The sequence below is a fragment of the Chenopodium album genome, chromosome 19, assembly GCF_948465745.1.
Source record: "Chenopodium album chromosome 19, dcCheAlbu1.1, whole genome shotgun sequence".
NCBI lineage: Eukaryota > Viridiplantae > Streptophyta > Magnoliopsida > Caryophyllales > Amaranthaceae > Chenopodium > Chenopodium album.
The window spans coordinates 20301532-20326525 of record NC_137852.1 but is presented as its reverse complement, the minus strand read 5'-3'; the positions used below and the strand labels follow the sequence as shown (position 1 = coordinate 20326525).

Below are 24994 nucleotides of genomic sequence, written 5' to 3'. Positions count from 1 at the left end.
CAGTAACCCAGCTCACCATAGCTCACCTCACGCTACCACCAATCAAGCACCTGAACTCCCTGCTCCCCGCATCAATCTATTTGCAACTGCAACCCCTAAACACCTTCTCTTGCCACCCTTCCTTAGCCATTTATTATGCCTAAAACCAACCCAAAGCTACCCCAAATCCGACGACGGTGAGATTTTAGGGTGAGGGTTTTGTTAATCAGGGTTTCTGCTTTCAAAGAAGAGGCTTGCGTGGGTGGTTTGGTCGGGGTTTCATGGGGGTGTCCGAAAATCGAAAGGTTTGGGGTATCCGGAAATCGAAAGGAAGGAGCGGCGTAACGAGTAGGGTGTTGTGGGTTGGTTAGGGTGTCGTGGGTTCCTAGGGGTCGTGTGAATTAGTTGTTGGTGGTGTGGCTGGGAGGGGAGTTGGAGGCAGCCGAAAAAGGATGTGGGGCAGGAGGGAAGGTGGTCGGAAAAGTATTAGGGGTAGGAGAGGGTGGCCTGAAGTTATGGAGGGGGGAAAGAGAAGAAGAAGAAAGGGGAAAAGAAAAAAATTCAAATAAAGGGGAAGTTAGTAAATTAACTATATTGAGTTAAAAGGTTAGTCGATTTGATGGTTAAGCCCAAATTAATGAAATAAGGACACTACATAGAGTTTTGCAAATCTTTGGTGCCACTAGAAATTATAGCTTTTTTGACTTGTCAACAAATAGAAAATGTGTAAGTGTGTAACGTGAGGGCCACCATATAGAATTTCCTCTAAAAAAAAAAGAAAAAAAAAACGATCAATATTTTAACCCAGTCCACAAAAACTTGTTATGGCCCAGCCCTCTGTCAACAGAATTTTTAACCCAAGTAACCAGCTCTGCCTTCGCATTATTTAAACAAGGGCATTACGAATTGAAACCAGGACCTCAAATTAATAAAAAAAAAAATGACTTCAGCGGGGCATTCCGAGAATTGAACTCGGGACCTCTCGCACCCTAAGCGAGAATCATACCACTAGACCAAATGCCCTTCATATCATCTTTTTCAAATTTTAAATGTTTAAACTAATTTTTAATCAATAATCTCTTTTTTTTTAAATTTGAAGAAAAAAGAATAAAATAATGTCGACGAGTTACCGAAGAATCCAGAAAAAACATTCTACTTTTTCTTTTTTTTTTTTTTTTTTATTTAACGAGAACGTTCTACTTATTTCTACAACCTTCACTCCAACGAAAATTCTAGAAAACTTAAAAAAAAAAAAACCCTTCCTATATATTCACTCTCCTCCTGCCTCCATCAATCAATTGTCTGTTCAAAAACTTTCGAAAAACTCTCAATTCAAACACTCTCAAATCTCAATTCTTAATTTTCTCTGTGTTAATTTTCGAGCTCTTAGAATTTGATTTTAATGGCGGGTAAAGGAGAAGGTCCTGCAATCGGAATTGATCTCGGCACGACCTACTCGTGCGTCGGAGTATGGCAACACGACCGTGTTGAGATCATTGCTAATGATCAGGGTAACAGAACCACGCCATCTTATGTCGCTTTCACTGATTCTGAGCGTTTGATTGGTGATGCTGCTAAGAATCAAGTTGCCATGAATCCCACCAACACCGTCTTTGGTACGTTTTTTTCTTCTTGTTGTTTGGTTTTTCTGAGTTTGCATTGCTTAATTTGATTAATCAATTAATTATTGTTGGATCAATTTAATTTTTGGAGTACTTTTTTTCATTGTTGTTTATCTGTTATCTTTGTTTTGGTTTTTATGGAATTTGAATTTGCATTGCATGTGATTTATTTATTTAATAAGTTATTATTGTGAAATTACTAGGTTGAGTTAAATTTGCTGGTTTTTTTTTTATCAAATTCCGTTAAATAATTGGAAATTGATCTATGTGTGTTAATTGTTAATTATCGGTAGGATTGTATCGTGTTTGATTCATTGCATAAACAATCAATAATCTAAATTATACGAGTAGTTGATAATTATTTGTAATTTTGATGATATGGGATTTTTAACTATACAGCATTGTAATATTTTTTTTTTTTTTTTTTATAATTGATCTGGGATTTTTTATTTTCTTGTAATTCTGAATTGCTACAACCTGTATTGATTATACTGTAATAATTAAGGGAGTTAATTTTCAATTGAACTGGTTTTGCAGAAATATAATGTAGAGATGATTTATGCAATATCGTCATATGGGATGAAATTAAATCTTATGCTCTGTTTTTCTAAAATAAATTATTAGTATATACTTTGTTTGAAGCCTATGAAATATCTGATTATGTCTTGTATGATGCATTGATTTATACTGTGAATTTGGATGTGATTTGTTTATGATGAGTTGAAGTTAAACAGTTTCTGATGTAAATGCTGTATTGTTGCCTGCAGATGCAAAGAGGTTGATTGGTAGGAGATTCAGCGATCCTTCGGTACAGAGTGACATGAAGCATTGGCCATTCAAGGTAGTTGCCGGCCCGGCCGACAAGCCTATGATCGTGGTTTCTTACAAGGGCGAAGAGAAGCAGTTTTCTGCTGAAGAGATTTCGTCGATGGTTCTTGTTAAGATGAAGGAAATTGCAGAGGCTTTCCTTGGTTCGACTGTGAAGAATGCCGTTGTTACGGTCCCTGCTTACTTCAATGACTCTCAGCGTCAGGCCACTAAGGATGCTGGTGTTATTTCCGGGTTGAATGTTATGCGTATTATCAATGAGCCGACTGCGGCTGCTATTGCCTATGGTCTTGACAAGAAGGCTAGCAGTGTCGGTGAGAAGAATGTGCTTATTTTCGATCTTGGTGGTGGTACTTTTGATGTGTCACTTCTTACTATTGAGGAGGGTATTTTTGAAGTCAAAGCAACTGCCGGAGACACCCATCTTGGTGGTGAGGATTTCGATAACAGGATGGTGAATCACTTTGTTCAGGAATTTAAGAGGAAGAACAAGAAGGATATTAGTGGAAACCCGAGGGCTCTGAGGAGGTTGAGAACTGCTTGTGAGAGGGCAAAGAGGACTTTGTCATCTACTGCTCAAACTACCATTGAGATCGATTCTCTCTTTGAGGGAATTGATTTCTACTCAACCATTACTCGTGCTCGTTTCGAGGAGTTGAACATGGATTTGTTCAGGAAATGTATGGAACCTGTTGAGAAGTGTCTGAGGGATGCTAAGATGGACAAGAGCAATGTCCATGATGTTGTTCTTGTTGGTGGGTCTACTAGGATTCCCAAAGTGCAGCAGCTATTGCAGGATTTCTTTAATGGGAAGGAGCTCTGCAAGAGCATCAACCCGGATGAGGCTGTCGCTTATGGTGCTGCTGTCCAAGCCGCGATTTTGAGTGGTGAAGGCAATGAGAAGGTCCAGGATCTTCTGCTCTTGGATGTGACTCCTCTGTCTCTCGGTCTTGAGACTGCTGGTGGTGTTATGACTGTTCTTATCCCAAGGAACACCACCATCCCTACCAAGAAGGAGCAGGTATTCTCCACGTACTCTGACAACCAGCCTGGTGTGTTGATCCAGGTCTATGAAGGAGAGAGAACTAGGACCAGGGACAACAACCTGTTGGGTAAATTTGAGCTTTCTGGCATTCCTCCAGCACCCAGAGGTGTTCCTCAGATCAATGTCTGCTTCGACATTGATGCCAACGGTATCTTGAATGTTTCCGCTGAGGACAAGACCACCGGACAGAAGAACAAGATTACAATCACCAATGACAAGGGTAGATTGTCCAAGGAGGAAATCGAGAAGATGGTTCAAGAGGCGGAGAAGTACAAAGCTGATGATGAGGAGCACAAGAAGAAGGTCGAGGCCAAGAATGCCTTGGAGAATTATGTCTACAACATGAGGAACACAGTGAAGGATGAGAAGATCGGATCCAAGTTGTCAGAGGCTGATAAGAAGAAGATTGAGGATTCAATTGAGCAGACTATCCAATGGTTGGATGGTAATCAGCTGGCTGAAGCTGATGAATTTGAAGATAAGATGAAAGAGGTCGAGGGTATCTGCAACCCCATCATTGCGAAGATGTACCAGGGTGCAGGTGCTGGTCCTGATATGGGCGGTGCTATGGACGACGATGGTCCTTCAGTTGGTGCAACTGGCGCTGGCCCTAAGATTGAAGAAGTTGACTAAGCATCTTGATTTGTTTAGTTTGGAGTTCTGTTTGTTTTAGTGTTTTGATGTCTTTCAGATGATGAAAAATTAAGACCTGCTAAAATGTTTTTGTGAATCTTTTGTAATTTCCTTTTGCGTTTAATGGTAATTTGCTGCAGTTAGCAGCTTCGGTTTCATTGCACTGTTGTTTTCTTTATATTTTTGGGCAAGTAAATCACTAGATAACTGTCATTTTTACAAGGGAATTCATCTTCTAATCTTGACTATAGATTTGAAGTCATATATCGCGTCACAGATCTACAGAGTGAATCTAAGCTGTAAATACCTGCTAATGTTTCTCTTAAGGCTAACATCTAAAACAAACTGATTGTATCCCTGCGTCCCTCAGTAAACGGATGTTCTTACGCTATTTATGTCATAGTGTGATACATAAATCAACATTCTTGGTACATACACATTACACAAATACACAATAACTCAATAAGCAGGTAGATGGAATACAATGGAAATTTTTCTGTTGAGGCTCACACTTTGCTGTCTCAATATGAATATAATAAGTCATGTCGTAATGGTTAAGTATCAATATTTTTATCCAAAGTATTAAATTATTTCCTTGATTCCGAAAACTAAACCTTATACTTTTAATTTAGCCCATTGACCAAATTGGTAAATAAAAAAAACCCTAAGCGACAATTTGGTAAAAAAAATAACTCCGGTGACAATTTGGTAAAAGAAGTTAGCCCTAAGCGACAATTTGGTAAATAAAATTATCTTACGCGACATTTAACCCCAAAAAATACAAAAATTTCAAATAAATTACTCGTGAATACTTAATTTAGGGCCTGTTCATATTTACTGAATTGAGCTGAACTGAACTGAACTGAACTGATTGGAGCTGAACTGAACTGATTGGAACTGAACTGAACTGAACTGAGCTGAAATGAATATTTTATGTGAGAGGAAAATTAAAAGTTGAACTGAACTGAACTGATTGGAACTGAACTGATTGGAGCTGAACTGAACTGAACTGAAATTAAGTAAATGTGAACAGACCCTTAGTACATCTTTTGTGGTTTTTTACCAATCCTTTTTTTATGGAAATAACAATTTCAAGAAAAAAAAAACATGTTAAGTATCAATTTTCACTTAAGTTCCATATCTTCTATTAACGAAATGTTTTTAAAATGGGGTAGGAAATAAATTCGGCATTAAGATTTAGCAAAATAAAAAGGAGATGACATAGTTATTCAACATTTTTAAAAGGAAAAATAAATTTAAAAACACAAAATCAAATTAAATTATGATTTTTAAAGAGTTTTGTCGGAAAAAAAAAATAGATTTTTCGGTCTAAATGTCGCCAGAGTTTATTGTTTTTACCAATTTGTTGCGTATGGTTAGGTTTTTTTACCAATTTGTCGCCGGATTAAGTATTTTTACCAAATTGTCGCTAGGGAATTTTTTTATTTACTAATTTGGTAATGTGAGGAAGCGGCGAAGTGGGTGGGGTTTCGTGTGGAAGCGGCGACGTGGGGGCTAGGTGGGTTTCGCAAGCAAGGGTTGGGGCTTGGTGAGGTTTGTTGGCAGTAATAGTGGCTGGTTGGGGTAGTGATGGTGGTCCGGTAGGTGGTTGATGTGAGTGGGGTGGCAGGAGATGGGGGAGCTGCCAGGGACTGGGGTTAATGGAATTTTTTTAATTTTAATTTTTTAATTTCTTTTTTAATTTTTAAATTTTTTTGAGCAATTACATGGTGACACGTGTACCTTAAATCAGAAAACTGGTCGAAATTGGAGAAGGGTGGTGAAGTTTATTAGTTTTGCTATTAATAGGTGGTATTTTTTAATTTTTTTTAAAAAAGGATGGTTTATTCAATATAGAGTTCATTTTAGGTGGTTACTAGATGAAAGCCCGTACGATGCACGGTTTTTCATATATAAACCTCAAGAAAATATATTTTTTGTATTTGATTTTACTATTTAATAATTTCAGACAAAAAAAAACACATAATAATTTAATTAAAGTGTTATTGCCTATTACAAAAGTATAATTTTTTTTTTTAATGTAATTTATAATTGGACTTTATTTAGTGTTGTTTTGTATATTATTTGTGGTTGTTAGTTATAAGACAATTGTATTTAGAAATATGAATAAATTGTATATAAGATATCTTTCACCCAAAAAAAAATAAAATTATATGATAATTTATCGGTTACATATTAGGATAAAATCTTTAATGTGAAAGGATTTTTTTTTATTTTTTACATATTTAAATCCTAAATCTTTAATTGTTTGTTTTTGAAAAATAGAATTATAAAAAAATAATAAAAACATGTATACTATTTATCTTCTATTCCTTCGTTCACGGTCATATCTCTTCCATATAATAAAACTGGATAAATTAAACATGTTAGCAAAAATAAAATTTGTAAAATTAATCTTAATAGTCTTTTAAAATAAATCAATATATTTACCATGATGTGAATTATTTTTGTGAAATAAATCTAAAAATTGGAGTACAAAGTCAAAAGAATAACGCAACCAATGAGGACCTAAAACTAACACAAAATTATGACACAAAATAAATCCATATATATATATATACCGGGAACTGAAAAATTGTTGTGAAATTAATCTAAAAATTTTAATTGTAAAAAATCACATCTATGCATTGGAATTAATTCATGGTCTCCAACCATCCGAACAATAGTATTTTGAAAATTAAATCATTGTTTTGTTGTCACTAACAATGCGTGCGATATTGCTTCTTATTTGTAACGATTGAAAAATATCTAGTGACGTAAACTTTTCTTTCAATTAATTTTGGACGAATATGTACAAAGTTGACTATAATTGAGGCATGAACGCAATCACCCTGTAATTAAATATAAAAATTGAGTTAATTTGATGACTTGATTTTGCTACCTAAATCACATAAAAATTGTTTTGATCATGAAATTAATTAATAAAAACTAAAAAAATTTATAAAAAATTAATAAATGTAAACGATTTATAAAAATATAATACCTCTTCGTAATTTGATTATTTTCCAATCATATTTGCTCGAATTTAATTTGATTAAATTAGATCTACATGTATGTAAAAACAAAATTCAGTACTCCGTAAAACATAAACATAAAATCATTAAATATTCCAAAAAAACATAATGTAAGCAATTATCACAAATATAAATTTAAACATGGATTTTAAAAATTAAGATTAGAATTACGCAACCATTGATGACCTTAAATTGACACAACTGACACAAAATTCGCTTGATTTAGTTTTGTACTGATATGAAATTTTATTGGTGTTGTAGGATGCGTCAATTTATAGCGGTAGGCATCACAAATTTTAATTTAATTATAATTAAGGAATAATTTTTATTTCTTATCATAAACACTATAAAGATTATCTTAGATATATAAATCCTATATCTAAAGATGATTTTTTTAAAAGATAATTTTTAGTTTTTTAAATAAATTAAATCCTAATAAATCATTATTCGTAGTTTTTACTTATGTGGCAAATTTTTTAATTCTAAAATAAAACAGAAATCTAATTTTAATTGGTCAAAAATATACCTTTGCTTATGTGGTGTGACGAATGCTCTTTAAAAATGCTTACTTTATTTATATATATTAGATTTACAAAAAAAATCCAAATAAATTCAAACAAAAAAGATAAGTGAAAACAAATTAGGAAAAATTGATTCTAATAATCCCACCAACCAAAATCAACCCTCGAAATCATCCCAACCCGAATCCCATCCCCGAAACCACCACCATAAAAACCCCAACCAACGGCCGAAACCCCCTTCTAATCACCGAATATCCCCTCTAACTGCTGAAAATGCCTGAAACTCTTACCCAAATTCAACCTCAAGCCATCCCTTGTAATAGATTCATTGAATTTTTTTTTAAAATTCATTGAAATTAAGGGCATCAATGGTTTTCGTGGGTGTGAGGGTTGGAATCAGGCCGGATTTTGTTGGGTAAAGGTGGGAATGGGGTTCCGGCTGTGGGAATGAGGGTTCGGTGGTGGAGGAGGGGCTGCCGAAGGTTGGGGTTAGGGACTTAGGGTGTTCGTTTGGGCAATTGGGCTGGCTTAGTTTTTAAAAAATTGGGTTTTTTTTTTTCCATTTTAACGAATTATTTAGTGACACGTGTCACTCAAATTTAAATTTTTTTTTTTACCTGATGTTCGGGTTACCGGTCAAAAGGGACCAATAGAAGAAGATCCTCCATAAATCTCTATAAAGATGGGATTATTAAATAATAATCTAAAGGTGTGATTATTAACAGCGAACCGGCTAAAGGTGGGATTATTAGAATCAATTTTCCCAACAAATTAATACACGTGAACTATTCAAAAAAGAAAAAAGAAATTTTAAAAAGTAAAATCCCATGCTCCACTAGTCTAGTCCACCACAATCAAAACTCCTTAGACTAAGATATTTTTGGCAAGTAGCACAACTCATACACGGTGATACCCTAAAACCCCATTGGTCCGCAACCCACAAAAAAAACCACCAAAATCCAACCCTTCTTTCCCACTTCAATCCAACGGCCCACAATCCATCCGAACATTCTAGAAATCCTCTCCTCTTTTCCTTTTTCTCACATGACATAATCCTATAAATACTCCTAACCCTAACTCTTCTCTCCTCCTCTCTCTCAGCCGCTGCTACCTCTCATACTCTCTCTTAAACTTTCTCTCTCCTCAACTCTCTTCTTCTTCCGTTGTTATACGAACGGAGGATTATAATGGCTGGTAAAGGCGAAGGTCCCGCCATTGGTATCGATCTCGGCACGACCTACTCGTGTGTTGGAGTATGGCAACACGACCGTGTTGAGATCATTGCTAATGATCAGGGTAACAGAACCACCCCTTCTTATGTTGCTTTTACTGATTCCGAGAGGTTGATTGGTGATGCTGCTAAGAATCAGGTTGCCATGAACCCTATTAACACCGTCTTTGGTATGCTCTCTTTCTTATACTATACTGTTTCATTGTAGATCTGTTGTTTTTGATTTGGTTTGTTTTTGAGGTTGATTTTAGATCTGTTTTTGTTCATGCTATTTAGATTTGGAATTGTTTAATTGTTGATAATGTTTATTTGATCTGTTTTATACTTGATTTTGCTGAAATCTGCTTAGTTTTGGAGTTGACTTGAATTTGAATTAGTAGACTTAGATTTTGCTTTGTTTTTGGATCTGTGCTATGCTGAATCGAGTTGAATTTGAATATGTTAGCTTTTCTAAAGTTATAGAAACTTGTGTAAATAGTTGCGTATAAAACGCGCGAAATTTAGATTTAAATCTGGAACTGTACATGTTGAAATCAGATCTTGAAGTTTCGAACAGTAAATCTGTTGCTCAAATTAAATTAAACCTGTTATATATGTTTTGATTGAAGTTGACATTGTATATATCAGTCTTGTTTTAATTCAGTGTAAAAACTATTATGTTTGCTTTTGTTACATAATTATTATGTTTTACTTTTGTTACATAATTATTATGTTTTACTTTTGTTACACACTAGAGGCTCTAGGCTCCATATGTTGCAAATTGGAATCGATATCGATATAACATGCTAAACCATAAAACATGGATCTATGTTTTTGATTAAGTCATTGAGTTACTGTTGTTTTGTACTAATGATAATGTATGCTATATTGCAATTTAGTCTTTTAGAATTTGACGTAGGTTTTGTAGAAAGATGATTTAATGGTGCTTTTGCTATCTTGTATAATAGAATAATATGCTGTTTTGAGGAATTATGATTGCATTGTATTGATAAAAGAAATTAATTACATTAAAAAAGATGTTTCAGTGGTCATTGTCTCAGAATATGATGTATAATGTTATAGTTTAGAAATGCTAGGTTGTATACTATGTTCTGTTAAGAATATGTTTATTGGAAATTAGGTAGAAATGCTAGGTTGTATATTATGCTGTATGTGCACCTACTGATTGTGGATATGGTATGATTATAATGCAGATGCTAAGAGGTTGATCGGAAGGAGATTTAGCGATGCATCAGTTCAGGCTGACATGAAGTTGTGGCCATTCAAGGTTACACCCGGACCAGGGGAGAAGCCCATGATTGTTGTGAGCTACAAGGGTGAGGACAAGCAGTTCGCTGCTGAGGAAATTTCCTCCATGGTCCTTACCAAGATGAAGGAGATTGCCGAGGCTTACCTTGGTTCAACTGTGAAGAACGCTGTTGTTACTGTACCTGCCTACTTCAATGACTCTCAGCGTCAGGCAACCAAGGATGCTGGAGTTATTTCTGGCTTGAATGTTATGCGTATCATTAATGAGCCAACTGCTGCTGCTATTGCTTACGGTCTTGACAAAAAGGCCACCAGTGTGGGTGAGAAGAACGTGCTCATCTTTGATCTTGGAGGTGGTACTTTTGATGTGTCTCTTCTTACCATTGAGGAGGGTATCTTTGAAGTCAAGGCCACCGCTGGTGACACCCATCTTGGTGGTGAGGACTTTGACAACAGAATGGTCAACCACTTTGTTCAAGAATTCAAGAGGAAGCACAAGAAGGATATCAGTGGAAACCCAAGGGCTCTTAGGAGGTTGAGGACAGCCTGTGAAAGGGCAAAGAGGACTCTTTCATCCACTGCTCAAACCACCATTGAAATTGATTCTCTCTTTGAGGGTGTTGACTTTTACTCACCCATCACCCGTGCTCGTTTTGAGGAGTTGAACATGGACCTGTTCAGGAAGTGTATGGAGCCTGTTGAGAAGTGTTTGAGGGATGCTAAGATGGACAAGAGCACCGTTCATGATGTTGTTCTTGTTGGTGGATCCACTAGGATTCCCAAGGTCCAGCAATTGCTGCAAGATTTCTTCAACGGCAAGGAGCTTTGCAAGAGCATAAACCCCGATGAGGCTGTTGCCTATGGTGCTGCTGTACAAGCTGCTATCTTGAGTGGTGAAGGAAATGAGAAGGTCCAAGATCTTTTGCTTTTGGATGTTACTCCTCTTTCTCTTGGTCTTGAGACCGCTGGAGGTGTTATGACTGTTCTTATCCCAAGGAACACCACCATCCCCACCAAGAAGGAGCAAGTATTCTCCACTTACTCCGACAACCAGCCTGGTGTGTTGATCCAGGTCTATGAAGGAGAGAGGACCAGGACCAGGGACAACAACTTGTTGGGTAAATTTGAGCTTTCTGGCATTCCCCCAGCACCCAGGGGTGTTCCTCAAATCAATGTGTGCTTTGACATTGATGCCAATGGTATCTTGAATGTTTCCGCTGAGGACAAGACCACCGGACAGAAGAACAAGATCACAATCACCAATGACAAGGGTAGGTTGTCCAAGGAGGAAATCGAGAAGATGGTTCAGGAGGCAGAGAAGTACAAGTCTGAGGATGAGGAGCACAAGAAGAAGGTTGAGGCCAAGAATGCTCTTGAGAACTACGCCTACAACATGAGGAACACTGTCAAGGATGAGAAGATCGGAGCCAAGCTTTCTGATGATGACAAGAAGAAGATCGAGGATGCCATTGACTCCACCATCCAATGGTTGGACGGCAACCAGCTTGCTGAGGCCGATGAGTTTGAAGACAAGATGAAGGAGCTCGAGAGCATTTGCAACCCAATCATCGCCAAGATGTACCAAGGTGCTGGTGGTGACATGGGAGGTGGCATGGAGGATGAAGGTCCCACTTCTGGTGGCGGTGCTGGTCCCAAGATTGAGGAAGTCGACTAAGTTATTACTTCCTGTTTTATTTAAAAATATGCAATTTTTAATTTCTGGTTTAGACAATTATTGTTTTTGGAAAGTTTTATCAACAGTGAGTTAAAAATCACTGTTATTTTGGGATTGTAACAGCTGTATTTTGCTGTAGGACAAGTTTACAGTAGGTTTTATTGCCAACTCTTATGAAGAAGAATCATACATTTTCACCGGCATATTGAGTTTTGAGCTGTCTTCGTTTTAAGTTCTTGTTTGTCATTTTTTCTAATGTTCTTAGCCTATATATATTTATCAAGTAGCTTAACCTTTTTATCAGGTAGAGAATTTTACAATGCTTTAAATCACTCTTAAAAGCTTGTTTGTTGAACGCCTACTTAATCCCACAAAAAATGTCTACTGAAATTTGACAAAATTGTCTGAAAGAGTATGTACTTGATGAATTTAGTACAGCAACAATTTCAACTTCAAACAAGTTGAATTCAGTCCTACATTTTTTAAATAGAATAGAGTGAACCAGTAGTAAAGCTGCCATTGACTGGTTATGTTTGTCGGATTTTGTTTCCCATTATTTCAGGAAAATGAAACTTATCATGACGCCCTTTTTGTTTCATTCTCTTCGCTTACCTTTTGCCCCATTCTCTGTCGTGGAATTTATTTTGCAGGACAGAAGGCAATCTGGAAGCACAGATCAATGCATTATTGAATGTCAAAAAGCAAATGCGACTTGCTGGAGATGTTGCTGGAACTAGGAAAGCTGGGTGTAGCATTCTCCAGTTATGCTTTGAAGCTAAAGCCTGGAAAACCTGAATGATCAGATTGTTGTTCTGTCAAAGCGCGCTGAGGTCAACTCAAACAGGTATACATTGTTAAATTTGATGCAATGATGAATTCATAACAGTGATCATTTTTCCAGTTGTTAGCCTAGTGTATGTTGTACATTAGTGATTTTTATTATGATTGAATCACTATGGTTATGTAAATTTTGGTAATATCAGTGCTGTAAATATGCATTTCAGTGAGTCAGACGGATTCATCCTTAATCTGAATATTTCAGGGTTAAGTGATATCTCATTTAGACTGATCATGTATGGCTAATAGCATCCATCCTTCTATATTTCCCTTACCCTGCTGGTGCTAGAATATTATCGTGTTGAGCTTGTCTTTTGTTCAATTTTATCGTGTGATCAAGCCTTGGGTTACATTGATCAAACACCTGATCCTTGATACTCGTATAGAGCTTGTGAAAACATTGAATAGTGTATCTGTTTGGAAGGTCACCTGATATTATTGTGTTGAGCTTGTCTTTTGTTCAATTTTTCTCTTTCATATGTTTCATGTCGTTTTCTGTTTGTTATAGATGTATGTTGAAATAGAAAGGTTTCTAAGATTAAGGAAGAACAAGGGCTCATCAATGAAGCTGCTGAATTGATGCAAGAGATAGCGGTAAGTGTAGAAGCTTATGTGTATGATTCCTTGTGTGTTTAATAAAATATCAGGACTACTGTATATTTTTGGCAAAAGTTGCGTAATTGATCATCATTACACATATTTGTGATACTTCAGGTTGGAGCCTTTGGTGAAATGGCAAAAACTGATAAGATTGCTTTTGTTCTTGAGCAAGCAAGTTCCAACTTTCTAGTTTTGTTTGTTCCATTATCTCTTCTCCTGGCAGTAATAGTTTACTGTTGAAGATAAATGTTACTGCTTTATTATTTTAGTTGTGTTTAACTGTTGATGATGATCAGAGTTAACATTTGGAAAATTCTTCTGTTTTTCAGGTTCGCCTTTGTTTAGACCGTAAAGATTATGTTCAGGCTCAAATCCTATCCAGGAAAATCAGTCCCAGAGTTTTCGATATTGATCCTTCTAAAGAAAATAAGAAACCTAAGGAAGGTGATGCCATTGTAGAAGAGACCCCTGTTAATATTCCAACGACTTTGCCAGAATTGAAGCGTATTCATTACGAATTGACGATTCGGTGAGTTCAAGATTCTCTTTTAGGGTACTTCTTTAGTTCTGTTCTTGCTAGGGTATCTATGTGTTATGAATTTTCTTTGTTTTGCAGTAGTTTTTTTAGTTTTCCTGGGGATTAAATGTAAAAATTAGTTTCATTTCTCAATAAGTAGATTTTGCCTGGCACCATGACTTGTTTTTGGTTGCAAATACTCAAATTAATGTACGAGTACTTTCTTCTTGAGATCTCGTGCTTGGAAATTTCTGTGCGTGCCGTTATTTCTTTCGTTGGTATTTGGGAATTCTGTTACACTCTTGGAGAGATTAAGGTGGTAGAGAGAATAGACTAATGGCATAATTAGAGCCAAAGTATAACTTGAGTAAAATTTATGAGGCGGCTTTCTAGGCTAATCCTCCAGAGAGAATAGACTTATGGCGTATATGCACAGCCATAGATTCCTTGTATTCCTTTCAGCTCTCATTATCTCACCACTCCACCACATTAACATCGTAACCTTACCACCCAATTCCACATCTGTCCAGTTGCTTCTTTTTGCCTATCTACTGTCAATTTTCCGCGACATCTCAATCATTATCCTTTGTGCAATCTAAAATCACTTGCACCATCTCCAACTTTCTTACACCCCGAGACTTCTTAAAGAAATAAAAATTTAAGATTGCAAAATAAAGAATTATAAAGAGAAAGAGAGAAGTAGCTTGCATCATTTGGAGGCTGTTTTAGCCTCTTAAGGTTCCCTGGTGATTAGAAGTTAGAACTACCCTAGAATCTTGTTGCTAGTGACGCTACTTTTTGTGCCAACAGTGTTAAAAACTGCTTTGGGGGAATGCTACTAGTGGAAATGCGACTCTGTATTGAGAGGAATCCTTCCATACAAGTGAAATTGATAACAACCGTTAATTATATTTCTCAGTTCATCATGCACCTGAAATATCCAAATATACTAGCCCTTGGCATATAACCCTCCGATCCATCAAGTGTAACTCCTGCTATTGGGAGTTCTGCATTAAAGTAGAATCTAGCAAAGCAAGTCAGGGAAGCTAATTGCGACAGTGCCCTTTTAAGGAAAGCTGACCAGGGGAGGACAATCACCCTCTTGTCATAGGAAGAGAACTGCCCTTAATCATTCAAATCCAGCTTAGATGAATATCCTATACTGTAATTGGTTGTGGCTTGTGGGATATACTGAAATATTCTTAAAATGGATTAATTTTGTTGTGTTAAATTCAAAGGTTGCCGTTTCTACTAGTAGGGCTTTTTTTTTTCTTTTCCTTTTTTCTTGGTTGTATTTCAAAACTTTTCTGAAGTTACTTTTGTGGATTTTGAAATCTCACTCGTCTAGATTACCAGGACATTGTTTAGGCAAATCTCAACAAGGACATATGAGAATCTGCTAGGTTTGAGGGGTAATAACAATCATACTACCAAAAGCATATAAATTAACAATAAAGCAATAATAAAGCAATTGATAGGCAATGAACAAACAATAAACAAACAGAATGAACTCTATTGTGAAAAGAAAATAAGTTTAGAGATACAATACTGAATAAGAACAAGCCTCCTTCTTCAGTAGGGATGAAGCTCCGTAGGTAAATGCAGAGTAATTCTATTGTATTTAGAGTATATGTGCGTACATGAATGTTCAAAATGTCTAATTACACTTATTTATACCTAGGGATCTCTAGGGTTTACAAATATATTCGGAATATATTTAAAATGAGGAAGATCCTCTTGATTTATCTTCTTCCCTGTTTTGTAGGTGTATCTTTGACAAGTATCTCCTTGATTGATATCCTTGATGCTGCTTTCTTTGTTTGCTCCAATCAAGCCGTTTGCTTATTTTTGCTGGATTATTGATCTTGGATTGATGCCCTAAATGTAATGGGTCGTATTATAATACGGGCCCAACAATTGCCCCTAATTTTTATTTCCAAGTATTGGAAGTGAAAATTACCTAAAGAAAAGCTTTAGAAAATATTTTGAATTTCAGAAATTATTCCAACGGTTAGCAAAATAGAAAGTGGTGGCGGTTTTAAGGCAACTTCCTCGATAACTGTGAAGGGCGGTTTATTTCCGTCTTTGGTATTTATTGGGTGTGCAGGCTCTTGTCTAATCACTTCAATTGCTTTGCCCCAATTTCAATTTCATCAGGTACTTTCTCTCTCCTCTCTATTTGCTCTGTTTTTTACTTTGTATTTTTTCTCTTGTTTTTGCGATGGATGATCATGTGAGAGTGATGTTTGCTGGGGTGGATGAGGGTGTGAAAAGGCCAAACTTGGTGGCGCATAACGTCTTTCCCGCCAAAGATGTCTATCCTTCCACCATTACGAAGGAGGAGGTTCAGAACATCGCTGCAATTGCACGGTTTCCTGATGGGGTTGTGGTGAAAATTCCATCTTCTAGGGAGAGGGCTGACTGGACTGCCCCTGGTTGGGTGTGTTTCTTTGAGTATCCCTTTGTAATTGGGCATACTTTTCCTTTTTCTGCTCTTGTTCGTCAATTTCTTTCTAGAGTTAGGGTTTCACCTTGTCAATTACTGCCCTAAACTTGGAGGGTGTTGAGAATTCTGGATTTATTGAGTGCAAAATTGGGTATAGAACTTGATGTGAGGGATTTGTGTTACCCTTATACTATCAGGACCAGTGGTAAGGGTCGAGTTGGTCTTCGCCTGAAGGATGGTGTTGGTCCTTTGGTGACTGACTTGGAGAAGGCGTTTGACAAGAAGTGGTATCACAAGTTCTTCTTTGTGAGGATTGACTCGTTGGGTGATGATTGTGATTTTTTGATTGACACTGTTGAGGCTGAAGGTATTTTGTTTTCTTATTCTTTTATGTTCTTCTCTCCTTCTTTGTTGATTTGGGCTTATTTGCTTGTTGGTTGCAGTGAGTAAACTGAAGCAGCGCTCTCAGTCTCCATCCTTGATAGACAAGTTGTATGAGTTGAGTGCAGACGAGAGATTTTTCATCAAGTTGACACAACCTGAAGCAGTTATTCAAATTAAGTCCTTGGACGAATCTGATTCTGAACAGAAAGTTGCCCCAACCATGTCTCAGGGTGTGTTTTCTTTCTTTCTTGTGTGTTTTGATGCTTTGCTGTACTAATAATTTTGTGGATGTGTGGTTGATGCCAGTTTGTTTCGCTTTTGATTGGCTTAGTTTTGTGGGTTTTTAATTTGTTTTGAATCAGCTGTATCCTTGTTGAATATACTTGTATACAATTGTTAATTTATTTGATTCAATTAGCATCCTTGCTGTATACATTTGTTGTGTTCCTTGTTGTGCTACCTTTGAATTCTTCTATGTTCCTTGTAGATACATCAAGGTCACTAAGGTCTCATGATCTTCTTAGTTCATCTTCCATCTTGTGTCGTCTCAAGTCTCGCTCGTCCCCCCAGGCTTCTGAAACTGTTCCCATCAAGATGGTTGTTCCCAAGGGTGTCCCTCCTCCACCTCCGCCTCGTGCTAGTCTCAAGAGGAAGTTGGAGATGCCTATTGATGTTGACGCTGCTGAGTTTTCTTTTGACTCTCTGGCTCCGCATGTAGATACCCTGCTGTTTCCTTCTTTCAAGGATCGCCAATCCTCGATGACTTTTGCTGACCTTTCACAAGAGGCGGCCGTACAGTCTTTCCAGGTATAGTATACTCCGAATTTTTTTTAATAAAATCAACATTATTGAACTATGCTTCTTACACTTCATCTTTGCTTTGCAGAGCCTTCAATCTTGCCTTGGTGTCTTAGGCAAGGTGTCAGAGTTTACTCGGGTGTATGAGGCTATGAAGAAGGAGCGTGATGCTCTGTCTGACAAGTACAAGGCTGCTACTGAGGCTCTGAAGGCTGAACGGACTAAGCATCGGGACTGCATTTCTGAGCGGGATGGGCTGAAGGGTACCTTGAAGGAAGCTGCTAACGAGGCCATTGATGCTGCTACGTATTACTACGGGAAGGCACGTCTTGAGATGATGGAGGAGTTTTAGCAAGGGAAGCATGAGGCTTGGGACTATGATGGTGACAAGGCTTCTTTCGAGAAGGCGTTTCCTGAAGGGACTGCTGCTCCTGGCTCACTGCTGCTAAGTTTTGCTGATGAGGAAGTGAACTCTCCTCACAATGAAGAAGTCAAGGACGCTCTAGAAGTGATGAAGCCTGTTGCTGAAGAAGTGGCCCCTGCTGACAACATGGGGGAGAATTAGTTTGGCTGGTGCTGCGTCACCTTTTAAAAAATGTAAAACTTTTGAATGTTGTTTCTGTTTACTGCCTTAGTGCAGTTTGGATAATTTGTTTTTTGTGCAGTTTGGATAATTTGTTTTTTGTTTTTTGTCCTTCTTGCTGTGTGGATTATGTTTCTGTATAGTGTGTTGTGATTGTATTGTAGTTGTATCACGATTGTATTACAGTTGTATCACGATTGTATTACAGTTGTATTACAGTTGTGATGCTACTTACATGTGTTTGTATGCCTTGTAAGGATAGTAGGTTCGTCCTGTTCAAGAATGACTGGTCATCGTTCTGTGGTGAAGGGACTTGTTTCATTCTTGCTCAGTAATGTCAGTCGTGCTCCTTGCAAAACAGAAGAAGGTGAGGGGTGGCCGTGGGTTTCTCCAACGGCCCTCCGATGCCAAAGTCAGTACTCGTAATGATCATAAATCAAATTGACAAAGAATAGGGAGAGATAAGTACCTTTCGTGCTGATTTTGGCTGTTGGAGATTTTTGTGTTTTTCTGTTTTCTTCTTTTTTTTTTTCTTTTTTTTTTTTTTTTTTTTTTTTTTTGTAAATTAAAAGACAAAATTGAAATAATAACTACGTACTTTTCTTCAGAAATGATATAGTTTTAAATGTGCTGCGTTCCAGCTTCGCTGCACGTCTTTTCCTTCTGCATTCCTGAGTCTGTATGCTCCATTACCTACTGCCTTAGTGATTTCATAGGGTCCTTCCCAGTTGGGTGCTAGCTTTCCTGCATTGACTTCTCTGGTGTTTTCGTATACCTTCCTGAGAACCCAATCTCCTAGCTTGAAGACTTTGATTCTGACATTCTTGTTGAAGGATCTTGCCGCTTCCTGCTGGTATGCTGTCATTCTCATTTGTGCGTCTTCCCTGAGTTCCTCTACTGTGTCTAAGTTGTGAATTAGTTCTGCTTGGTTTCTTTCTTCTGTCATTAGCCCGTACCTTGCTGTAGGTACTTCTACCTCTGTTGGGATTACTGCTTCACATTCGTACACCAGTGAGAAAAGGGGTATGACCAGTAGCGCCTTTAGGAGTTGTTCTGTCTGCCCACAATATGTTGGGTAGCTCATCTGCCCATTTTCCTTTGGCTCCTTCCAGCCTTTTCTTCATGTTGCCTATAAGAACTTTGTTGCTTGATTCTGCCTGTCCGTTTGCCTGTGGGTACCTTGGTGTAGATGTGATAAGGGAGATGTTCCATTCTTTACAGAACTTGGTGGTTTTGTTGCTGATGAATTGGGACCCATTGTCTGTAATGATCTCTGCTGGTACTCCGAACCTGCTTAGAATGTTCCTCTTTATGAATGAGATGACGTGTTTATCCTTGATTTCCTTGTATGCTTCTGCTTCAATCCACTTGGAGAAGTAGTCTGTCATTGCTAAGAAGTACACTCTCTGTCCTGATGACGGGGGTAGCTTTACTATATCCATTCCCCACTTCATGAATGGCCAAGGTGTCAACGTTGGGTGTAATTCTTCTGATGGCTTGTGTGTCAAGGGCGCATGTTTTTAGCATGCTAGACATTTCTTGGCGAACTCTGCTACGTCCTTCCTCATGCTGGGCTAGTAGTATCTCATTCTAAGTGCTCTGTTGGCTAGATTCCTTCCTCCGGAGTGATTTCCGCATTCTCAACTTGCAGGGATTGTAAGACTTGTAAGAAAGGTGCTGCTGCAGACTTCTTGAAGAGTACGCTGCTGATCAGGCAGTACTTGGAGGCTTTCTGAGCGAATGCTTGAGCTGCTACTTTCCCTGTTGGTTTCGTGTTGCCCAAGAGGTATTCTTACAGAGGCGTTGTCCAACTGTTGTCTTCTTCTTCTGTAGGGCTTGCTTGAATTTCGTAGACACTCATGGTTGACTCTTTCTCTATGGCTGGTGAGAGTACGTGTACTAGTGGGATTGCTCCAAATTCTTCTGGATTGATGTTGGACCCCAAATTTGCCAGTGCGTTTGCTTCGGTGTTCAGGTTTCGGGGTACTTGTTCTATCTTGAACTCCTTGAACTCTTTGATGAGCTTCTTTGTGACTTCTAGGTAGGCAATCATTCTAGTGTCTTTTGCTGCATACTGCCCGTTGACTTGGTTTACCATGAGTAAAGAATCAGAAATTACTTCCAGGTGTTGTATCTTCATGTCCTTTGCAACGGTTAGCCCTGTGATTAGTGCTTCATATTCAGCTTCATTGTTGGTAGCCTTGAAGTTACAACTTATTGCCTGTGCTATCTTGTCTCCTTGGGGTGATGTCAGTACCACTCCTAAGCCTACTCCGCGTATGTTTGCTGCACCATCTGTATGGAGTGTCCATTTCTGCGCAGCTTTTGGTTCCTGTAGTGCCAGTACTTCTTTCTGCGCTTCTGCTTCAAGGGTAGGGCTGAAGTCTGCTACGAAGTCTGCCAAGGCTTGAGATTTTACCGCCGTCCTGGGTTCGTACTGTATGTCGTACCTGCTCAGATGTAGGGCCCATTTCTCCATCCTTCCTAACATTTCTAGCTTTCTCATGATAGCTCTGATGGGATAGTTGGTTCGTACTTGTATGGAATGGCTCTCGAAGTATGGACGTAACTTTACTGAAGCAGTGAACAAGGCTAAAATGATTTTTTCTAGTGATGCATACCTTGTTTCCGCACTGAGCAGGGTCTTGCTTACGTAGTAGATTGGAAATTGTTCCTTTTCTTCCTCTCTTGTGAGAACTGCACTGACCGTCCCTTCAGATACTGCAAGGTATAGCTGGAGTGGTTCACCTTCTTTGGGTTTGGAGAGAATCAACGGGTTGGCTAGGTATTCTTTCAGCTTCTGGAATGCTTCATCGTGTTCCTGTTCCCACTTGAACTCCTTGTTCTTTTTCAGTACCTCGTAGAAAGCTCTGTTCTTTTCTGAAGACTTTGAGATGAACCTGTTCAGTGCTGCGATTTTTCCTGTTAAGCTCTATACATCCTTCTTGGATTTTGGTCGCTCCAGATCTAGGATGGCTTTGACTTGTTCCGGACTGGCTTCTATTCCCCTTTGTGTAACCATGTATCCCAAGAACTTTCCTGATTGTACTCCAAATGTGCATTTTGTGGGATTTAGCTTCATACCGTATTGTTTCAGGATGGCGAATGTTTCTCTAAGGTCTCTGACGTGATCTTCTGCTTTCTTGGATTTAACTACCATATCGTCTATGTAAACTTCCATTGTGTTTCCAATTTGTTCTTCAAACATCTTGTTTACCAACCTTTGGTACGTTGCTCCTGCATTCTTCAATCCAAAAGGCATCACCTTGTAGCAGTATATTCCTTGACTGGTAATGAAGGCTGTCTTCTCTTGATCATCCTTGTGCATGAGGATCTGGTTGTAACCACTGTAGGCGTCCATAAAGGATAGCAACTCGTGTCCTGCTGTGGCATCTACCATGGCATCGATATGCGGTAAAGGGAATGGGTCTTTTGGGCAAGCTTTGTTGATGTCTGTAAAGTCTATGCAGATTCGCCATTTCCCATTCTTCTTCCTTACTACCACCACGTTGGCAAGTCATTCTGGGTACTTTACCTCTCTGATCTTCCCCGTTTTCTGTAGGTTTTGAATTTCTTCGTTGATGATCTTGTTCCTTTCTGGCGCGAATTTCCTTCTTTTTTGCTTCATTGGTGTATGCATTGGATCTACGTTTAACTTGTGGGTGATAACCTCTGGGGAAATGCCTTTCATGCCTTCATGGGTCCAAGCAAACACATCTTTCTCTTCTTCTAGGAAATTGTAAATTTGTTGTCTGAGTTCCGCTTTCAGCTTTGATCCTATTCTGACTTTCTGATCTGGATGTATGGGGTTCAGCTGGACTTCTGTAGCTTCTTGCTCCTCTGATATGCTTAATTTCTCTTGGCCCAGCTGACCCTCTGGTTGCTATGCTGAACTTTTCTCTGCAGATGTTGCCTTCAATGCTATCTTGTAACATTCTTTGGCTTCTTTAGGATCTCCTCGGATTTCTTGAATTCCCCACCTAGTAGGAAACTTAATGACTTGATGGTACGTAGAGGGGATGGCTTTCATCTCATGTATCCAGGGTCTTCCCAAAATCATGTTGTATGAAGACAGAGTGTCGATTACTAGGAACTTGACTTGTAGGTTGATCCCTTTTGCGTATGTTGCCAATGTAATTTCTCCACTTGTCTTTTTGGTTTCCCCGCTGAATCCTACTAGCATTGTTGATTTGTTGACGATATTTTTCTCATCTATGTTCATGTGCTTCAGGGTGTCTAGCATGATAATATTTGCAGAGCTTCCATTGTCAACTAGGATTTGCTTGATCATGCAATTTCCAACCGGGAGTGAGATCACTAGACCATCATGATGACCTTCAACTGCATCGCTCTCTTCAAACATGATAGGGATGTCTATCTTGGATTTTTCCCTTTTATCTGGCTGCTCTTTGTTGCTTTCTTTTGCATGTCGCTTCGCTGCTGAATATATTAAACTGCATACTTCTGACCCTCCAGATATGAAGCAGATGGTTTCGACAATTGGAGGTGGGGGTGGAGGACCTCCTTGCTTGGACTCTCTATCCTTCCCTGAAGCTTTAGATCTATCTGACAAGAGTTCTTTGAGGTAACCCTTCTTCAGCAAGTATGCAACTTCCTTTCTAAGCGCGACACATTCGTCCGTAGCGTGACCGATATTTGAATGGAAATCACACCATCTGGATGGATCCTTCTTCTCCCCGGGCCTATCACTCCTTCTGGGCCATTGAACGGTATCTCCCATCTTGTTTAAGGTCCTTATTACTCCTGCAGGGTTGACATTGAAGCAATACTCATGCAACTTGGGTGGGAGCTCAGGATCTTCCCTCCAATCAGAAAACTCTCCTTCGACAGCATTGACTGATCCTTCATCAAAGCGGGAACGCTGATACGGCTTGAATCGATGATCTCTCCTGGGGAAGTTTTTGTTCCTTCTTGACTGACGATCTTCATCCTTTCTGAGCTCTGGAGTCTTTCTTGCATATGCATCTTCCTCGAATCTGACTTGGGCCATTGCTTTAGCTTGTACATCTTCAAAGGTTGTGCATGGATATTTGGTTAATTCCTTGTAGAGCTCACTGTGATCTAGCAATCCTCTTCTGAACGCTTCAATGGTTGTAGGAGCATCGCACTTGTGTATTCCAATCTTTTCCCTGTTGAACCTGTTAAGATAATCCCTCAAGGACTCACCATGTCTTTGCACAACACGGTATAAATCCGATGACTGCTTCTCTATTTTCCTGCTGCTGGCGAATTGGACCTTGAATAGGTTTACCATTCCTGCAAAAGATCGAATTGTCCCATTATCTAAATTAATGAACCAAGTTAAAGCTGGACCTGATAATGTGGCTCCAAAGCCTTTGCACATGATGGCCTCTCTAATGTCTCTAGGGATTGAGCTGGTCATCATCTTCTGCTTGTAGAGGGACACGTGCTTATCAGGGTCTGTTGTTCCATCATACATGGCCATGTTGGGTGTGCTGAACCTCTTTGGCACTTCTACCATGGAGATCTCTTCTGAGAAAGGAGACTCTATATAGCCATCTGACGCCTCTTCCTCCATGGGTTTTGGCATTCCAGGGATCTTGGCGATCTTGGCTTCGATTGCTTTGAGGTACTCTTTGACTACCTTCTCTATCTTTCCCTCCTCAGATCCTTCTTGGCTACTCTGCTTAGGGGTTCCTGCATTCAAAGAGTCTAGATTTAGGGCTGTTTCCCTAGTGTTAGATCCTTTTTCCCCATTAGGGGTATGAAAAGTACCTGACATATCAAGCTGCATGGCTATACTTTCAGTGTTCTTTCTGGTATTAATGGTTTTAGAAGCGACTGGTTGTATTTGGCTACGGAGGGCTTCATTTTGTTTGGTGAGACTGGTAAGCTTGGCTTCGGTTTGAACCTTTTGGGCCAACAATGTTTCAATCTGGCTTTTTTGTTGGTCTAAGGTTTGACGGAATGCGTTCATTCCCTCATTGATTTCGGCCATGGTAAAGGGTACTTGGTGCCCAGACATGGTGTTTGTATTGGTTTTTTGGCGAATTGGTAGGTTAATTGATTATCAGCCCCACGGTGGGCGCCAAATTGTTTAGGCAAATCTCAACAAGGACATATGAGAATCTGCTAGGTTTGAGGGGTAATAACAATCATACTACCAAAAGCATATAAATTAACAATAAAGCAATAATAAAGCAATTGATAGGCAATGAACAAACAATAAACAAACAGAATGAACTCTATTGTGAAAAGAGAATAAGTTTAGAGATACAATACTGAATAAGGACAAGCCTCCTTCTTCAGTAGGGATGAAGCTCCGTAGGTAAATGCAGAGTAATTCTATTGTATTTAGAGTATATGTGCGTACATGAATGTTCAAAATGTCTAATTACACTTATTTATACCTAGGGATCTCTAGGGTTTACAAATATATTCGGAATATATTTAAAATGAGGAAGATCCTCTTGATTTATCTTCTTCCCTGTTCTGTAGGTGTATCTTTGGCAAGTATCTCCTTGATTGATATCCTTGATGCTGCTTTCCTTGTTTGCTCCAATTAAGCCGTTTGCTTATTTTTGCTGGATTATTGATCTTGGATTGATGCCCTAAATGTAATGGGTCGTATTATAATACGGGCCCAACAGACATGGTTGCTTTTGTTTGATCACTGTAGAAAATGCCATCCATGCTATGGAATTGTTATTTTTGACATTTTTAATTTGAAGTTGGTTGATTATTTTGGGTGTCGATGAGTTTCTTTTGTTCAGATACTACAAGCACCACAATGATTACCTTGAAATATATATGTAGATACAAACGTAAAAGTCGACTAAAGCATACAAACTTATGAAGACTAAAAAGTCGAAACGTAAAAGTTTGTATGTCAAAAAAATGGTGGGAAAAGTGAATCTACCAAAGTAACATGATTTCACAAGGGCCTTATAAACAATTGATGCTTTGGTATATTGTAACATTTTCCGTGAATCAAGTACTTGACTACATCCATTTTAAGATTTTGACTAGT

The 24994-nt window shown here is 38.5% G+C and overlaps 6 protein-coding genes and 1 non-coding gene across 7 annotated transcripts; 3 read left to right on the top strand and 4 right to left on the bottom strand.

The window, feature by feature from the left end:
- Positions 1 to 930: 930 nt before the first annotated feature.
- TRNAP-AGG (transfer RNA proline (anticodon AGG)) lies at positions 931 to 1002 on the bottom strand. The gene has a single exon. It is a non-coding gene; the product is annotated as a tRNA-Pro (tRNA).
- A 278-nt stretch (positions 1003 to 1280) lies between these two features.
- Positions 1281 to 4285, top strand: LOC145593518 (heat shock 70 kDa protein 4). The gene is made up of 2 exons (XM_081649771.1): positions 1281 to 1595; positions 2369 to 4285. Exons 1-2 carry the CDS (start codon positions 1382 to 1384, stop codon positions 4105 to 4107), a joined length of 1953 nt encoding a protein of 650 aa, XP_081505897.1. The 5' UTR covers positions 1281 to 1381; the 3' UTR covers positions 4108 to 4285.
- A 4470-nt stretch (positions 4286 to 8755) lies between these two features.
- Positions 8756 to 12020, top strand: LOC145593517 (heat shock cognate 70 kDa protein 2). Its single transcript, XM_081649770.1, has 2 exons — positions 8756 to 9064; positions 10088 to 12020. Exons 1-2 carry the CDS (start codon positions 8851 to 8853, stop codon positions 11815 to 11817), a joined length of 1944 nt encoding a protein of 647 aa, XP_081505896.1. The 5' UTR covers positions 8756 to 8850; the 3' UTR covers positions 11818 to 12020.
- A 4351-nt stretch (positions 12021 to 16371) lies between these two features.
- LOC145595938 (uncharacterized) lies at positions 16372 to 18130 on the top strand. Its single transcript, XM_081652369.1, has 3 exons — positions 16372 to 16831; positions 17089 to 17408; positions 17488 to 18130. Exons 1-3 carry the CDS (start codon positions 16822 to 16824, stop codon positions 17749 to 17751), a joined length of 594 nt encoding a protein of 197 aa, XP_081508495.1. The 5' UTR covers positions 16372 to 16821; the 3' UTR covers positions 17752 to 18130.
- Positions 18131 to 18586: 456 nt separating this feature from the next.
- On the bottom strand, positions 18587 to 19066 carry LOC145594160 (uncharacterized). The gene has a single exon (XM_081650496.1). The coding sequence runs from the start codon at positions 19064 to 19066 to the stop codon at positions 18587 to 18589; it is 480 nt and encodes a 159-aa protein (XP_081506622.1).
- Positions 19067 to 19774: 708 nt separating this feature from the next.
- On the bottom strand, positions 19775 to 21163 carry LOC145594159 (uncharacterized). Its single transcript, XM_081650495.1, has 2 exons — positions 21018 to 21163; positions 19775 to 20882 (listed from the first exon to the last, which is right to left on the bottom strand). The coding sequence occupies exons 1-2, from the start codon at positions 21161 to 21163 to the stop codon at positions 19775 to 19777; spliced, it is 1254 nt and encodes a 417-aa protein (XP_081506621.1).
- Positions 21164 to 21865: 702 nt separating this feature from the next.
- Positions 21866 to 23257, bottom strand: LOC145594157 (uncharacterized). The gene has a single exon (XM_081650494.1). It carries the CDS (start codon positions 23255 to 23257, stop codon positions 21866 to 21868), a length of 1392 nt encoding a protein of 463 aa, XP_081506620.1.
- Between the last annotated feature and the right edge of the window lie 1737 nt (positions 23258 to 24994).

Bases quoted from the DNA above. Each gene is read 5' to 3' on its own strand.
- LOC145595938 (XM_081652369.1), top strand. The intron at 17,409-17,487 runs GTATAGTATACT...TTTGCTTTGCAG, and splicing joins CGGCCGTACAGTCTTTCCAG to AGCCTTCAATCTTGCCTTGG.
- LOC145593517 (XM_081649770.1), top strand. From the start codon at position 8,851: ATGGCTGGTAAAGGCGAAGGTCCCGCCATTGGTATCGATCTCGGCACG. The intron at 9,065-10,087 runs GTATGCTCTCTT...ATTATAATGCAG, and splicing joins CCCTATTAACACCGTCTTTG to ATGCTAAGAGGTTGATCGGA.
- LOC145594160 (XM_081650496.1), bottom strand. From the start codon at position 19,066: ATGAGCTACCCAACATATTGTGGGCAGACAGAACAACTCCTAAAGGCG.
- LOC145593518 (XM_081649771.1), top strand. From the start codon at position 1,382: ATGGCGGGTAAAGGAGAAGGTCCTGCAATCGGAATTGATCTCGGCACG. The intron at 1,596-2,368 runs GTACGTTTTTTT...TGTTGCCTGCAG, and splicing joins TCCCACCAACACCGTCTTTG to ATGCAAAGAGGTTGATTGGT.
- LOC145594159 (XM_081650495.1), bottom strand. From the start codon at position 21,163: ATGGAAGTTTACATAGACGATATGGTAGTTAAATCCAAGAAAGCAGAA. The intron at 20,883-21,017 runs GTTCTTGGGATA...AGCACTGAACAG, and splicing joins TTTGGAGTACAATCAGGAAA to GTTCATCTCAAAGTCTTCAG.
- LOC145594157 (XM_081650494.1), bottom strand. From the start codon at position 23,257: ATGGTAAACCTATTCAAGGTCCAATTCGCCAGCAGCAGGAAAATAGAG.